Source organism: Ailuropoda melanoleuca, chromosome 1 (assembly GCF_002007445.2).
Source record: "Ailuropoda melanoleuca isolate Jingjing chromosome 1, ASM200744v2, whole genome shotgun sequence".
Lineage (NCBI taxonomy): Eukaryota > Metazoa > Chordata > Mammalia > Carnivora > Ursidae > Ailuropoda > Ailuropoda melanoleuca.
Window position 1 is genome coordinate 123,078,549 of NC_048218.1, and position 16,038 is coordinate 123,094,586.

Sequence of the window (16,038 nt, forward strand, 5' to 3'; positions counted from 1 at the left end):
TGATAACTCAACACGTCTGCCTTTCAGTGCCCGCCAAGAGGAGTTCAGGAGCTGGGTCTGGTAGTGGGTATGAAGAACCCAAATCTCCCTGCCCTGGCCAAGTCCAGTTCCTGGCCATCCCCCCTGCCCTCTCCCCAGAGGCTGGGAGGCTGACTCATATCATTAGCATAACTAATTACCATAACTATATGCAGGACACCCTGCTATACTTGGGATAACAGAAAAGGAACCTTCATTTCAATTGAAAGTCAATGCTACCTAACTTCTCAAAGCTTCATTTCAGATGCATGTCTCAGCTGACCCCTCTTGAGGCCCCGCCTTTACCATTTCAGAGGATCTGACATTGGACCCTCACTGCTTCTGCTCTCTGGGCTCCTCCCTCCCTCCTTCCCCTCTTTTTCTCACCAGTACCTGCCAGGGCCACCAGGAAGCACAGACCAAGATCTTAAGGTGCCCTCTGCCACCCACCCAGGTGGTCTTCTCCTAGCAGGTACAGCTGCAAGGTCACCCTGGGCTTCTGGCCGCCAGGGTGAAAGCAGACCATGCTGGTTCTCTTTGTCTTCCTGTGCACCATCCTGTTTCATGGTAAGTCCTGACTCACTCCTCGGTGAGGGGTGTGCGGGGTGCCCTGAGGCTCCAGGCCACCCCGCCTCACTGTTTTCCCCTTACAGGCAGCTCGGGGGCAATCAGCCTGGAACAACCAGATGTGGTAGTGGCACGCACGGGCAACTTGGCCGCCCTGCCTTGCAAAGCCAGCACCAAGGTCAACTACATCCACTGGTACCACCACCAGGAGGGAATGGCTCCTGAGAGGATCCTCAGACTGGACATGTCTGGGTCATCCATGTACAAGGATTCGGTCCTGAAAGCAGATAAAGTCATGGCCACAAAAGACAAGGATGGCACCAGCTGTAACCTGTTTGTGCTGAAGCTGGAGAAGAGCGACGAGGGCGTTTACTACTGCGCTGCCTGGGAAGCTCACAGCCCAGCACTGGGACCAGGTCCCTGAGCAAAAAGCTCTCTCTCTCCCAGGACGCTCCATGTCTGGCACTTTCTACAGCCTCTGGGTCTCTGGGGTTGCCCTGGGGTCATCCCTCAGCACCCAGGACTCTCGCTAATGCCTCCTCCACGGGGTGACTGCACAGAACCCTGGAGGCTCAGGACCCCCGGTGCCCAGGCTGGCACGGACCCAGGGAGCTGTCCTGTCTGGAGGGACTTCTCTGAAGATCATCCAGTGCGGCATTTCTGAAGCATCTGGAGCAGAATCTGTGCTGCTTACGGCAGGAGCCACGAGCCACTAGCCACACGTGGCTCCTGAGCATGTGAAATGTAGCTAGTCCACTAGTCCAAGCTGAGATGGGCTCCCTGTGTGATATACAAGTCACATTCTGGAGACTGTAAAACTACAGGTAAGATGCCTCCTAATAATTTGTATGTTAAAATAATACTTTGTTATCTTTGTTTTGTTTTTGTTTTTCAGTAGGTTCCACACCCAGCGTGGAGCCCAACATGGGGCTTGAACTCACAACCATGAGATCAAGACCTGAGCTGAGATCCAAGAGTCGGTTGCTTAACCAACTGAGCCACTTAGGTGCCCTATGGATATCTTTGACTGAATAAAAATAGTTCTAGAATTATTTATTCTTTCTATTACCCATTTTTTTAAAGATTTTATTTATTTATTTGACAGAGATAGAGACAGCCAGGGAGAGATGGAACCCAAGCAGGGGGAGTGGGAGAGGAAGAAGCAGCCTTCCCAGCAGAGCAGGGACCCTGATGTGGGGCTTGATCCCAGGACTCTGGGATCACACCCTGAGCCGAAGGCAGAAGTTTAACAACTGAGCCACCCAGGCGCCCCTCTATTACCTATTTTTTAATGCAGTGGATAGAAAAGTTTTGATTTGTGTCTCAAATTGATGATTTACATTTATTTCTGTTGAACAGCACTGTTTTAGACTGGCAACTTTTTAAACATTTTTACTTATTTATTTATTTTAGAGAGAGTGTGCTCAAGCAAGCACAGGAGAGGAACAGAGGAAGAGGGCAAGGAGACTCCGTGCTGATGAGATCCCAGGACCCCAAGATCATGACCTGAGACAAAATCAAGAGCCTGCTGCTGAACTGACTGAACCACCCAGGTGCCTCTGGACTGGTAATTTAAGATTCCGAGCATCTCCCTGAAAAAGTCACAAGTAAAATATTGTGCAAATAATATTAAGGGTGAAGGACTCTCTGGAGATTTGCCACCAAATGGTTGAATACTGAGACCGAAAGTCAACTCCTAATTCCACTTTCTAAGTTGTTGCCCTGCGAACAGTCAATTACTTTGCAGTGGAGAGTCAGTGATTAGAAGCACAGAAAAAGCTATCTCCCAACTTCTCAGCACCCTCATGCACTGGCATTCCTGGCACTCAAGTTTCTGTTGGGGACATTATCTTCAGGGCAGGATAACACAATCGACCCTGAGACTTGGGGCCCTCTACTTTCCACTTCTTGAGTATTACCCCATATGGGATTTTGGGCAGCTTCCCTGCCCCTCTGTTCACTCATCTGTAAACTGTGGTGATTTTCTGCTAAAATTACATGACTGATTTCTGTCTTACAGGAAAATTATACAAATAAGATAACAGTATATTCACTGCCTTCTTAATAAAGCTAGTCAACTTCTTAAGGAAGAAAAAAAGAAAAGAGAAAAGAAAAGAAAGAAAAGAAAAGAAAGAAAAGAAAAGAAAAGAAAGAAAGAAAGAAAAGAAAAGAAAAGAAAAGAAAAGAAAAGAAAAGAAAAGAAAAGAAAAGAAAAGAAAAAAAAGAAAAGAAAAGAAAATCTGTGTTACTGATTCTCCAGCCCCAGGAAAACCCCTGCTGCTGTATGTGGGGAAGAAGAAAAAGCCCTCTGAGGTGGTCTAAGATGAATTAAACCCATTTTCAATTGAAATTTCAAAGTCTATATACAGCTTAGTCACATCGGTAAACATGATTAATGAAAGGAAAATCTAAATGATCTGAAGGAAATTAGTCCCTCAGGCTCACTAACTCCTCCTCTATCTCCCTGAGCTTCTGTTTTCCCAGTGGGAGATTCACAATGTAGACCTGCCTTCTTCTGACAGAGCTCAGCTAACACCCCCAACCTCTACTGAAGGCTGGCCCAAGGCTAAGAACTCCAGCAGTTGCAGGAAGGGGTGGGGGAGGAGGGGCAGAAACTTATCTTCCTTCTGTTTGGGGACTATTCCTTCATTTGTCTTCCCCATTTCCTAATACCCTGAGCCCTTTCCTCTCAGTGCCTGACTCCACAGAGGAGTGACGCTGAGACCTGACTGTGACAATTTAGTTACAGAGAAGTTAGCTAAATCGGAAGCCCCTGTCATGAGAAGTCTTCCTAAGTCAATGGAAATCTCAGTTTTCAACATGGGTCCGTAGTGCCCTTGAGTTACAGGCTGAGGGGACAGTGGCCTTGTGCATGGAGCAAACAACCCCTGTGTGGAGGGAACAACAAGTCATATTTGGAGTCATTTCCTCATCCTGTGGGTAAGGTGAGCTTCACCGAGGACACTGGGGCCACACATACCAAACAATAAACAGCCAGAGGCCAACCAGCCCTCCTGTCCTAAGTAAACACTTGCTAATTAAATGGTTGTTTAAATGGCTAATGCATAGAAAAACTGAAAACATCTTATTCAAAGGTACAGGACTGAATTCAGTGGTAGCTCCATTAATGTCTGTTGAAGTGAGATTGACATTTTGACTATGAGAAAGGGGCTCACTTTACAGTCATGGGTGGGGGATTTTGCATAGATGGATGCTTGAAATATCCTGATGATTTGGGCTCAACTCATTTATTTCATTCCTGAGGTGGGTGAGACAGAATGACTCTGAATGATAGGACCAACATTATATTATCAAATTAAGGCTGATTAAGTCTAAGGACATCTTAAATATCACAATTTTCATAGATATACTATCCATTACCAACTGCCCACACATACTGATACTTTGGAAAAATTGATGGCTGTTACCTCAGATTCCCCTCATGAAAATCACAATTCTAAAAATAGCCTGGCTCACCTGGAAATCCACGTTGACTGTTTTGTATTGGGTGCTCTTTACGTTGCGCTCTGAGCACAGGTTCAGGGACACAGCCCGGGGCAGAGGAAAGGGCACAACTTTGGAAAGGTCACCTCTGCACATTGGGATCAGGATAATTTTTTCTATATCAATTTTCTATATCAATTCCATATTCCCTAAATTGTTTCAAATTTCATTTTAAAATTTATTTTAAAAAGAAACTCACATATTTCCTAATATTAAAAATGCGTGTTGTTGAGCGCTTATACACAACATGTGAAATTTGATGGTTAGAAAGGCCTGTACCTGGCTCTGTCCTGATCACTTTTCTCCCCTCTTCTCAAACAACCTTAGCTTCTTTTGCAAAACAAAATCTTATTTTGTCTCCTGATTCCCAATCCCTTTTTCTGCAAAGTTAGAGGCAATGTTTATGCTTGAGAGCCCAGAGTAGCTTCTTGGGCTGAGTGTGTCTTTTTCTCTGTGTAGGACAGATTCCAGCTACTACAGAGGGCTGCACAAATAGTCTCCTTTTCCACACTGTACGGTAACTTCTTTGCTTTCTTTAAGTCTCTCTTATCCACCTGAAGATTCAGGGATGAGATCATCTCAAGCAGAATTGTGCACATTGTTGCACACAAACCATGGCTTCATGTAGCAAGGTTGTGTGGCACTCTTATTGCCTGAAAACAGGATCTGCTTCCTTTCATGGAAGGTTGCTAGAAATCAGCCTCGTGTGATCTTCACTTGGAGACTGAGAAGGAGATAGACTTTCAAGTAGGACTCTGTGTGCCCCCTTCTTTGGTGGCACTGATTTCTCTCTCAGTTCAGGCATGGATGCTGAGGGCCAGAAAGAGTGGATTCGGCCAAATCCTTCTCTTTTCTCCACCCAGGATGGATGCTCCATGTTTCTCCACCCTGCTCTGTGGTCCCTGAGGTTAACCCCTGCGGATTACACTAATGAGCGACTTTGTTCTGATTTCTATCAAATGTTGGCCAATGGAAATTGGAGTTCAAAGAGCCATCACCATGTCACCTGACATAAGCATTCCTTCTTGGGCATTAGACTTCCAAGCCTGTGCATCCATGACACCGAGAGAAAAGAAACAAATTCCTCCCGTGGGTTAACTGGTAGGAAAGGGAATGGCCACTCCCACCTGCATCTCTTGGTCCCTGAGCATGAACCTCTGGCCCTGGGGTAGATGGCGCCAGATGTTGGTCCTGGGGGACGTCACACCAACCCAAAGCCATCTGTCAGGGAAAGAACCTTGAGCTCATTCTGCTCCCACTTCCCAGTCTCCTGCTGGTGCTCCCACTGACTGTTCCAACAGCAACCAGCAGATAAGGAAGACCACAGATGGAGTCCGTGAGGGTCGGTCTAGTAATGTCCAGGGCAAGGTAAAGAGAAGTGGACAGTCCATCTGCAGGATCAAAAGAATGTACTCAAGCAATCAAATGGGTTTTTTTTTTTTTAAAGATTTTATTTATTTATTCGACAGAGAGACAGCCAGTGAGAGAGGGAACACAAGCAGGGGGAGTGGGAGAGGAAGAAGCAGGCTCCTAGCAGAGGAGCCTGATGTGGGGCTCGATCCCGGAACACCGGGATCACGCCCTGAGCCGAAGGCAGACGCTTAACCGCTGTGCCACCCAGGCGCCCCTCAAATGGGTTTTGTTTGCCCCAAAATAAATAAAACAAGTTGGAGAGTCAAGAGAAGGTTTTATCTAGTTCCTTTCATGTCAATTTCCACGAAACCACCAAGGTCCCATCTCTAACAGAACAGGATGTGCTCTCTTCCTTCAGTAACAACACAGGAAACAGGACAAGTTGAGAGATTATCACTAAATTCTACTCTTTTCTAGTTGATGATCTAGGAAAAGAGCTTGTAGATGATTTGTAATGCTTTTGTTCTTTGGTTAAATAAAGGATTCTCCGGTATTTGTTGACTTGTTAAGTAAGTCGGCATCACCTAAGTAGAATAAAATAAATAACTTAAAGAGATCTCTGTGTAGGTAAATGGTTATAGGGCTTTATGAACCAATATGATGATGAACCCAGTTCTGTGTTCTTGACGTTCTTTAGTACAATAAATAAGTTTGCACAAGTAAAACCATCCCAGTCTCATTAAAAGAGACTAGAGAAATGCCTGCCACTTTCTGTCAACTAAAATCCAGCCTCTCACATTTGTTGTAATTGATCTATCCTTTCTGTACTTCTTGCCACCTGTGGGTCAACATATAACTGTATGAGTCACAGGCTAATCATTCTTAGCTGCAGGAATTCTGTTGCCTTCATCTTTTTAACTTGTAAATTGAAGATACAGAGTAATTACCAACAATCTGCAGTCATATTCTGAAAGTGGTAGAATTAGCATTTGCAGTCCATGGATCAACAGTTTTCTTCGATTCCTTTTCTTTGCTCAGCCAAAGCAAAACAATCAATTAGTTTATACGTACAGAGTTAAATGTAAAGTCAATCTTTCAAGGGCTCAGTTCCATAAATAGAATGTTCTGAATGAGGAAGAGTGACACGTATAAGTTATCAACAATAATGATGCTTTCCTGGCATGTAACATACCCAGAGTTGCAGCCTGTGTTTGTTCTAACCAGTGTGCCCTGCTCACATGTGCCTATATGAGGGGGCACAGTGGGGACCAAAATGCATCTCATGCCCACCCTCCTCTTTGCCCTGAGCAGGGCTGCATCAGCCTGGAAAAAGTGCCTTTTTCTAATTATTCTGCTGTGGCCATGCCCTGTTTTAATTAGTAAAAAGAGACTTTTGTCCACTTCTCTATCTCCATCTCTGTCCCCATCCCTGTTTCTGTCTCTGTTTTTATCTCTTTCTCTGTCTCCATCTCCATCTCTATCTACAGATCTGTCTCTCTCTCTCTCTCTTTCTCTCTCTCTCTCTCTATCATCTATGTCTGTATCCCTTTACTCCTCTCTATCTATCCTGAAATGGACTGGTAGGAATTTTGTTGACACAACCCGACGAATATTCTCCAAACAAATCAGAAACTTCATTAGAAATTGCATGGAGTGGTGGCCTTTGCTTGTCCCACTATTTCCTTCCCTGACACCAGCAGTCACACACACTGATCTGAAACACTAACACTTATCTGATCCTCTGGCCGTCAGGGTTCTCTGGTCTCCACCTTGTCCTTGGAGGCAAAGCCTGTGTAGACAAGATGGCCGGTTATAAGCAGCCATCTGTCATTTTTCTCTGAGCTAATAAGTTCATTCTTTCATATGTTCAGATTATGTGAGAACCTTAAGAAACTATTTCATAGTTTCTCTGAGTATTTCTGAGGAAAACTCTGTTTCATTCTCTCTCTCTCTCTTCCTGTCTCTCTGTCTCTCTTTCTGATTAGTAGCCAAAATGACACAATCAGAATTATCTATATCCATGGTAGAAAAAAAGGATAAATACCTTTATGTATAGTACTCAACATTGCATCTGCTAACTTAGCTATTGATTGGTACCACCAAAAATGAATCAGGCTCTTGAGCACTGAAAATACTTTGTGTCTTATAACATCTGCTCAGAGATAGTTAGAGGAAAACAATAAACAGGCAGCACTGAGACATCCTGTCTCCTCCACTGCAACTCTTTTTACAAAGTCCACAGAACACAGTAGATGAAACTGCATGCAAATGGGTACAAAGTATTGGAGGAGCCAAGATGGTCAGCCCCAGAAAACTCTCTTCAGTTCTGGACTCTCACACTTTCCATATGGGAAACCTCAGTCAGGTACCTCAGTCAGACAGCCACCAGCTGTGCCTGCAGGATGCCAACCTTCCCCTGCAACTTCGCATGGACCTGATTGTGTCCTGATGAGAGCTGCTGTCTGGGGTTGTTGAGAACAGCCTGACTGAATCCAGGACCATCAGTTCCTTGTCCTGAGAGATTTCCAGGGAGTATGGGTGGCACAGTCTGCATAACAAGGGGCTTGAAATGAAGGGAGGGCAGGTGACTGCGGTCATAAATGTGACTCCAGGCCCAGGAATGCTGAAATAAAACTGCAATAGAAGTCACTGGAATAAAAGTGCCCCAAACTAAGACCTTTGTCTCTGGTGTCTGTGACCTCGCCAGGGTCTGCACATGCCTCATCCCTACGGCAGCCTCCCTATGCATTTGCTGAATTCATCTGTGAATCAATGAATCTTGGGAAGCATTATTGAGGAAGCAAATTTAGAGTATTTCCTGTAGTGAATCCTAAAACATGCATTCTAGAACTTTGAGAGAAATACATGCACAGACACCTGTGTAAATACATAATACATATGTACACATACACGTACACATATTCTTATTATATAGTGCTATATAATATATTAGTTATAGTAAGTATATATGGAAGAAATAAGCCATCTTGTTTATGAACTTGGGATCCCGATATAAAACCTCTGGGGGAAATTACTGTTTACTCATATCACGCTTTTGGTAAAATGCCTGGTATGTCAACAGCCTCCCTTTTCTCATCTGACAGATGGGAACATAAATAAAAGCACCCATTTAGTAGGATTTGTGAAGGTTAAATGAGATAATGGAACCAACATATTTGTAGCACGGCACCTACCATGTGGAAATGCCTTCAATATTGTGAGCTATTATTGTTATGAAAAATAAAAAAAATAAAATCTCTATTTTCTGAAAGTGTTTAAAATAATGAATAAAAGATAAATTCTGGCTTTGTTTTCTTCCCTGTTTGAATAATTAATAAACAGGAAACACTTTTTTCCAGGAATGTGTCTGAAGTGGCCATTTATCTTCTTGGCTCCTAGTATCTGAAACCCTCATCTATGTCCAGAGAATTCCCCAACTTATGAGTCTTGGTAAAAGAATGAATTCACTTCTAGTATAGGAAGGAAACATTCCAGATATTTCCTTGCAGCTGAAGTCAGGTAGAAAGTGTGGGCTCCCCCAATTAGACACACTCCTCACAACTGCCAGCCCTTCACACACACACACACACACACTCACACACACGGCACACCAAGCACACAGGCATACATGCATAAAGGGACTCAAGCACACACGAACACACACATGAGCACACACACACACACACACACACACACACACACACCCCCCGCAGGGTCTGGAAGGAAATCCCTGGCAGCAATGGCGGAGTAGGGGACCTGCCTCCAGGGTGATTGTGGCTGTCTCCCCTCTGTCTCCTCCTCCTTCTCATTGCAGGAGGCACCTTCTTACAGAAAAAGAGTCAGTCCTCTTAGTTTTAGGCCATGGGCCTTCTAGTCTACCACCCTCTACCTCCTCACCATTCAACTGCTTAGTGTGGATCACTTCAGAAATCGTATTTATTGGAAAGCAGGGAAAATAGGGCAACTGCCTCAGGGGGAAAGTCCAGCCATTCCAGGTTCTTCGTCTCTTCCCTCCTCAGGAAGGACCCAAGCTGGAGTTCACATCAGCTCCATATGGTATGTCACAGAGCCACACATAAGGTTTAGGAAGAACCGTTTCAAGTTTTAATAGAGGCAAACATTTAGAGAAAAACCATATGGAAATTAGAAAAGACGAGCAAAAAAAGCTTAGCTGAAGAAAAGATGGAGGAAAAGAGGAATGAAGAAAAATCAATGCAGAAAAATAAAATACTAGTAATATGTGGCTGATTTTCCAGGTTACTACTACAAAATGGTCACCAAAGCTTTTTCACAATGAGAGTTGGGGCAAATAATAGTGGTTGACAGTATGGGAATCTAATTATTAGCAAGAATTTCCTATAAGGGAGAAGACCCTTATTTTCTATTTCTTTCCAGAAAGAAGTGAATAAAAAGAGGGATCAAGCTTCTCACAATTATCTGTGCTAAATACAGAGATTATTTCCTTTAATCCTCAAAAGAGAAGTGTGGAATTCAGCTGAAGTGTCTGCATGGGGACTGATCTCAGGAGATGGAGCCACCGTGACTTTTCAACACACAACCATGAAACACTACAGTGATGGGTAGTAGAGAAAGGGGTACATTCTCTATGAGGTGTTGAGGTGACAACATACTAAGTAGCTGTTAAAAAACATGTTTTTTGAAGAATTATAAGTAAAATTTACAAATTTACTGAAGGCCAAAACAAGTCTCCCCGGATCTGGGCATTGGTGGGCATTTCTAAGGTGTGCATATTAAGCTCCAAGGGGCCCAGAACTTGTTGCCCCAAGAGAAGACTTGACCAAGATGGAGGGCCAAAGGTAGAGTCAGTATTTTCAGCACTAATGCAGTCAATATTTTATTGGTTTTTACATTTAATAATGAGATTGTTCATATAACACTTTAAAATATAACATTATGTGTCACTTAAAATGGTTATATATTTTTATTTTCCCATCTAATACTATTACTATTCTGTAACTCCCTTAAAAAATGAAAAACTAAAAAGCTACAATAAACCGTACTGGCAATAAGGGTTACCATGGAACAGGGGGTCCACAAACTCTGCTCATGACAGGCAAGCCCCAGTTTTGTAAATAAAGTTTTATTGAAACAGAACCTTCAGTATTTGCTTACAAATTGTCTAAAGCTATTTGCACTACTATGGCAGAGTTGCGTAGTTGCAACAGTGACCCACAAAGCCTAAAATGTTGACCATTTGGCCCTTTCCAGAACACATTTGTCAGTCATTGCCCTAGAATTAGATGGCAGAGTGGCATTTATTTTTATTTTATGTTTCACTCTTCTCTCAGTTTTTCCTCAATGACCCTTTATTATATATCCATCCTCCCCATACTATCTTACTCTGCATAAATTGTTTAACATATCTTTGATTCAATTTCCTCATTTGAAAATGGAAAACATAATTATATTTACCTGGAGGTACTGTTGAGAAATGTAACTTAATACATATAAAGTTCTTACCAGTGCTTAGAATATGGCAGATGATCCCTATATTAAGGCTTTAGTTGCTTTTTTGGTTATTATGGCATATTTGAACATAATATAACAAAATATGAAACAAAAACCATAACCTATTATTTTCTTTCTGTTTTATCTTAAATAATAGAAATAAGTCAAAGTAGGCAACTTTTCCTTTCAGAGATTTCTAATGGAATCCTTGCCCCTGACATTCCTGGAACACAGCCACGCCTATTCATTTCCTAACTGTCTATGACTGGTTTAGTCCTACAAGGCCAATGTGATGAATCACAACAGAGATGTTAGGGCCAAAAAGCCTAAATAAAATATTTGTTATACGGCCCTGTACATAAAAAAAAAAAAAAATGGCAGCCATTCCTGTGCAAGAAAGAGTAAGGGAATGAGTTTATAACTATAACAATTTAAGATGCAACAAGAAAATATTTTGATAAAGTTTACTCCTAAATATGAAAACAAAGCTTGCATGGCAAAAAGTAGCATCAGTCAAGGACAGTAAATCAAAGGACAAGATCAAACCATGAGGAAACATTTACAACCTATAGAGCACGTAATGGTCAGCTATCTCCAAAATAGAAATACGTGTTAAAATGGAGGTAAAACATTTAAATATCTTATAGAAAAATGGCAAAAGACATGAAAAGCCAATTCATGATGAGAAATATAAAAATAGCTCTTAAACATATACAAAGTTGCTCAACTTCAGCTATAATAAGATAACGATCAATTTAAACTACACTGAGATATCATTTCTCACTCATGAGGCTGGCAAGAATAAAAAAGGTTAGCAAAAGACTCTGTTGGTGAGGAGCATCTGGGTGGCTCATTCGGTTAAGTGTCTGCCTTCAGAACAGGTCATAATCCCAGGGTCCTAGGATGGACCCCTTCCCCAACCTCCCCTTCTCTCTGTTGGGGTCCCTGTGTAGTGAGGAGTCCGCTTCTCCCTCTCCCTCTGCCCCTCACGCTGCTCATGCTCTCATTCTCCCTCCCTTCCTCTCTCTCTCTCGCAGATAAATAAATAAAATCTTTTAAAAAATAAAAAGACTGTTGGTGAAGCTGTGGAGAAAACAGGTATCCATATATATTGCTGGTAAGGATGCAAAATACAACCATTTCATGGGGAAATTTAGAAATATCTAACAAAAGTTCATATGTATTTACTTTTCAACCTGGCAAAAACACTTCAGAAATTTACTCTGCAGGCACAATTTCAACACTGTGAAAATATATATGCACAAAGTATTTATTGCGTAACTACAAAATGTGAAATTACATAAATATCCAGACATAGGACATTGGTTGGATAAATGATGGCACATGCACACACTGGAGGACTATACACTGTAAAACAGATCTGAGATGCAAAATCAATTGTAATGTATATACTAGCAATTCACAGTTGGAAATTGAAATTTAAAATAGTACCATTTACTCTAGCATCAACAACATCAACAAACCTACAGAATACTTAGAGAAAAATTTATCCAAAAATATGAAGGATTCATATGCTGAAAACAATAAAACTTTAATGACAGAAGTTGAAGAACTAAATAAATGGACAGATATATCATGTTTATAGATTCAAAGACTCAATATATTTAAGATGTCAAAAGTTCCCCAAATGGATAAGTAGATTCAAAGCGACTTTTCACGGAAAAAAACAAAAAACAAAAAAACTGGTTGCAACATTTATATGGGAAGGCAAATGACATACTATTGCCACACCAGTTTCAATAAGAGTTTAAGACTTACTATTAAGGCTCACTGATCAAGACAATTGAGTACCGGTGAATGCTTAGATGCACAGATAAGAGGAACAGATTGAAGTTGAATTTGTTAATGAAATAATGAGTGCTGAGTATAGACTAGCTCATACTAGAATGTGAACCTTGAGGGACCATAGACAGAGTATTTCCCAGCACCTTTCAAGTTTTTTCTCCAAGAATTCCACAAAATTCTTGAAGGGAAGATCAGAGACAATCCAGAGTGAGCTTCCCTTGGCGCTGTGGGAGGGAAACAACCATCACGGCTAAATCCACCCAGACCTAATCTAGCCCATCACCACTGTAGAAACAAGTGACTTCATTGCCGGGGAAGGTGCTGGTGGAATCCCACTGCAGCTGGAGGAAGGCAATGGAGGGACCACTGAAACTTTCCCCAGAACATTTCCCCTGTGTCCAAAAGGAACATGTTTTCCTCTGCAGAAGGATGGTCATCAAACCCCTGGACTGAAGTGGGGACCTCTTGCAGCTGGGGGAGGGGACGGGGATTGAAAATGCTCCACCCCTGGAAAAGAGGCAGGAGTACTTGTGAGGCCACATCCTTAAAGCCCTCTTTCACTGCATCTTCTTAAATCTGAGACTTAATAAAAACACCAGAGAATGTCTCTATTCCTGACCTTTCACCACCATGCTGGCAAACCTTGAGTAAGAGTAGCAGTGGAATAGAGCTAAGAGCGCTTCAAGAGACAGACTCTCTCTGGGCAGCAGAACAAGGAGAAGACTCAAAGACAAGTGAAGAGACAAAGACAAAGTAGACTTAGAGGATTTTTAAGTGTCTCAACTCTGACAACAACAAGTTTCAACCCTGATAACAAAGCAACCACAATCTCCAAATCTAGTCTAACTCCTGACCTGTTAACCCAAACCCCTACACTAAACGCCTAGCAGGAAAGGTGTGCTTATTTTCTTGCTTTGTTTTTTTTTTAAAGATGTTATTTGTTTATTTGAAAAAGAGAGTGAAAGACCACCAGCAAGGGGAGCCGCAGAGGCAGAGGGAGAAGAAGGCTCCCTGCAGGACTTGATCGCAGGACCCTGAGATCATGACCTGAGCCAAAGGCAGACCCTTAACCATCTGAGCCACCCAGGAGCCCAAGGTGAGCTCATTTTCAAACACAAAATGTATTTATATTAATATCTACTATACCATACATGTCCAGCTTCTACTCAAAAATTTAGATGCATACAAGAGGTCAAGAAGGAACACAGGCTGAGGACACAAAGCAGTCACCAGAACCAGAGAGAGACAGGGCATAGATGTTGGAGCTATCATGGAATTTAAAATAACTATGATTAATATGTTAAAGTCTCTAATCTAATAGAAAATGTGGATGACATGCAAGATCGTACAGGAAAATTCAGCAAAAATTATGGAAAGACCCAAATGATAATTATGGGAAAGAATCAAAGAAAATGCAAGAATAAAAAAACACAGTAACAGAATAAAAAGTGCCCTGAAGAGCTCACCAGTGGATTTAAGAGATATAAAGAAAGAATTAGTTAACATAAAAATAGGCCACTAGAAATTACCTAAACTGCAATGGAGGGACATGAGAGAGAGAGAATGAGAGAGAGGATGATACAGCGAGAGAGAGGAAGCAGATAATTGTCACTCATAGAAGAGAACTGTAAGAACTCTCCCCCCATCTCTCACCCTCTCCCACCCTCTGATTCGAACCAGTGATGGATATTAGTCCTATAACAAGAAAATAGCTTCTTTTCACTAATATCATTAGATGGTAACAATCACACAGTGATGAGAGACGTCTGCTGATAAAGGGAGTATGTAGCCCTATTTTGCAGAATGATTTGGGGTAAATACTGTGGGCCCCTTTCTCTGCAGGTCTTAGCTGTGTGTGCAGATCACTACTTCCTCTTAATAAATCAGCCCTCAGATTTGCCCTGTTATAAGCCCAGTGTTCAACCACCCCTCTGGACAAGAGCTGGCAGAATGCCACTCCCGCCACAGGTCATCCTGCTGGCCGCCCTGTGGAGCTGTGAGTGGCTTTACCCATGGGATAATACATTCCATGAAGAAAGGTGATAGAAAGCATGGGCAAACAAGTCAGCCCATTTGGGTGGGAGACTCTGACATGGTCAAGCAAACAAGGCTGATAAGTTACACCATGACTTGAATTCTTCAGAAAAAAAAAATGTAAACTCTAAACCCCAAGCTTTTCTTTAATAGAGAAAAAAATGTATTCTATTTTATGAATGTCAAAATTTCACCAATGTTTTCTTTTGTTTTTCTTTCAGATACTAATGCAGACATTTTTATAATATAACTAATAGCACCCATTACCAAGAAAAGGGAAACAAGGCATTTTTAGAATGCCAAACAAAAACAGGTGTCTTCAGGAAGAATGTATAAATACACTGGTGCCGATAGAAGCCAGGCCAGCTTCTTACAATGCATTCTGTACAGTTTTCCAATGAAAATATGGCTCATGAACAAGGTGCTGATGAGGAGAGATATGAAGCCAGGAACTACAAAGGGAATTGCCAGCGAGACTCAGGATACACGGGGTTAATGAGGCAGATGCTGGGCTGGATTACTGCCCCTGCTGGGACACACTGTGTGGAAATGCTCCCAGGCCAAACAAAAGCCCTCCCACAAACTCCTGCAAACACATACATGCTCCTTTCTACCTGCCAGAGGGGCCATGGCTACTGTCTGTACAGGACTTTTCTCCTGCATCTGTGTCCTCAGCAAGTTCTGAGCTAGGAGCCCAAGCACCCAATCTGTGATGTTTCTCTCATTTCATCTTCTTTAAAAAAATTTTTTTTTTAAGATTTTATTTATTTATTTGACAGAGAGGCAGTGAGAGATGGAACACAAGCAGGGGGAGTGGGAGAGGAAGAAGCAGGCTCCCAGCAGAGGAGGCTGATGCGGGCCTCGATCCCAGAACCCTGGGATCACGCCCCAAGCCGAAGGCAGACACTTAAGGACTGAGCCACCCAGGCGCCCCAGGTCATTTTATCTTCTATCCTTACATCTTTGGGGCCTAGGCTGGATTTTGGAAGTGTCCTGAATTTTCTCTGCTTCTCCATTCAAGAGAAGCTTTCTAGGAAGGAAACTGTAACCAGTGTGTACAATGGTGTGCTGACTTTCAATGAATGAATGAATGCATGAATGAATGATGGAAACTACAATGCCTTTGCAGTGATATAAGCCTCGGTTTGAATTCCTGCTCAGCCACTTAACTGACAGCACAATCCAGGAAAGTTACCAGATCTTTCTCACAGTATTGCTGGGGCCTGAAGGAGGTTCCATAGAGGACAGTCTAGCACGGGGTCAACACATCACAGTGTCCTTTCCCAT

General features: G+C 42.4%; 1 long non-coding RNA gene and 1 gene segment (V, D, J or C); both read left to right on the forward strand.

Annotated features, from left to right (window-relative positions):
• Positions 1 to 253: 253 nt before the first annotated feature.
• LOC109488456 overlaps positions 254 to 16,038 on the forward strand; it is a 38,255-nt gene continuing 22,470 nt past the window's right edge. Inside the window, 2 exon segments of the C gene segment in view lie at positions 254 to 585; positions 672 to 1,001. Of these exon segments, the coding sequence occupies positions 543 to 585; positions 672 to 1,001 (373 nt within the window).
• Positions 1,021 to 2,688, forward strand: LOC117803323. Its single transcript, XR_004627031.1, has 3 exons — positions 1,021 to 1,409; positions 1,999 to 2,152; positions 2,606 to 2,688. It is a non-coding gene; the product is annotated as an uncharacterized LOC117803323 (long non-coding RNA).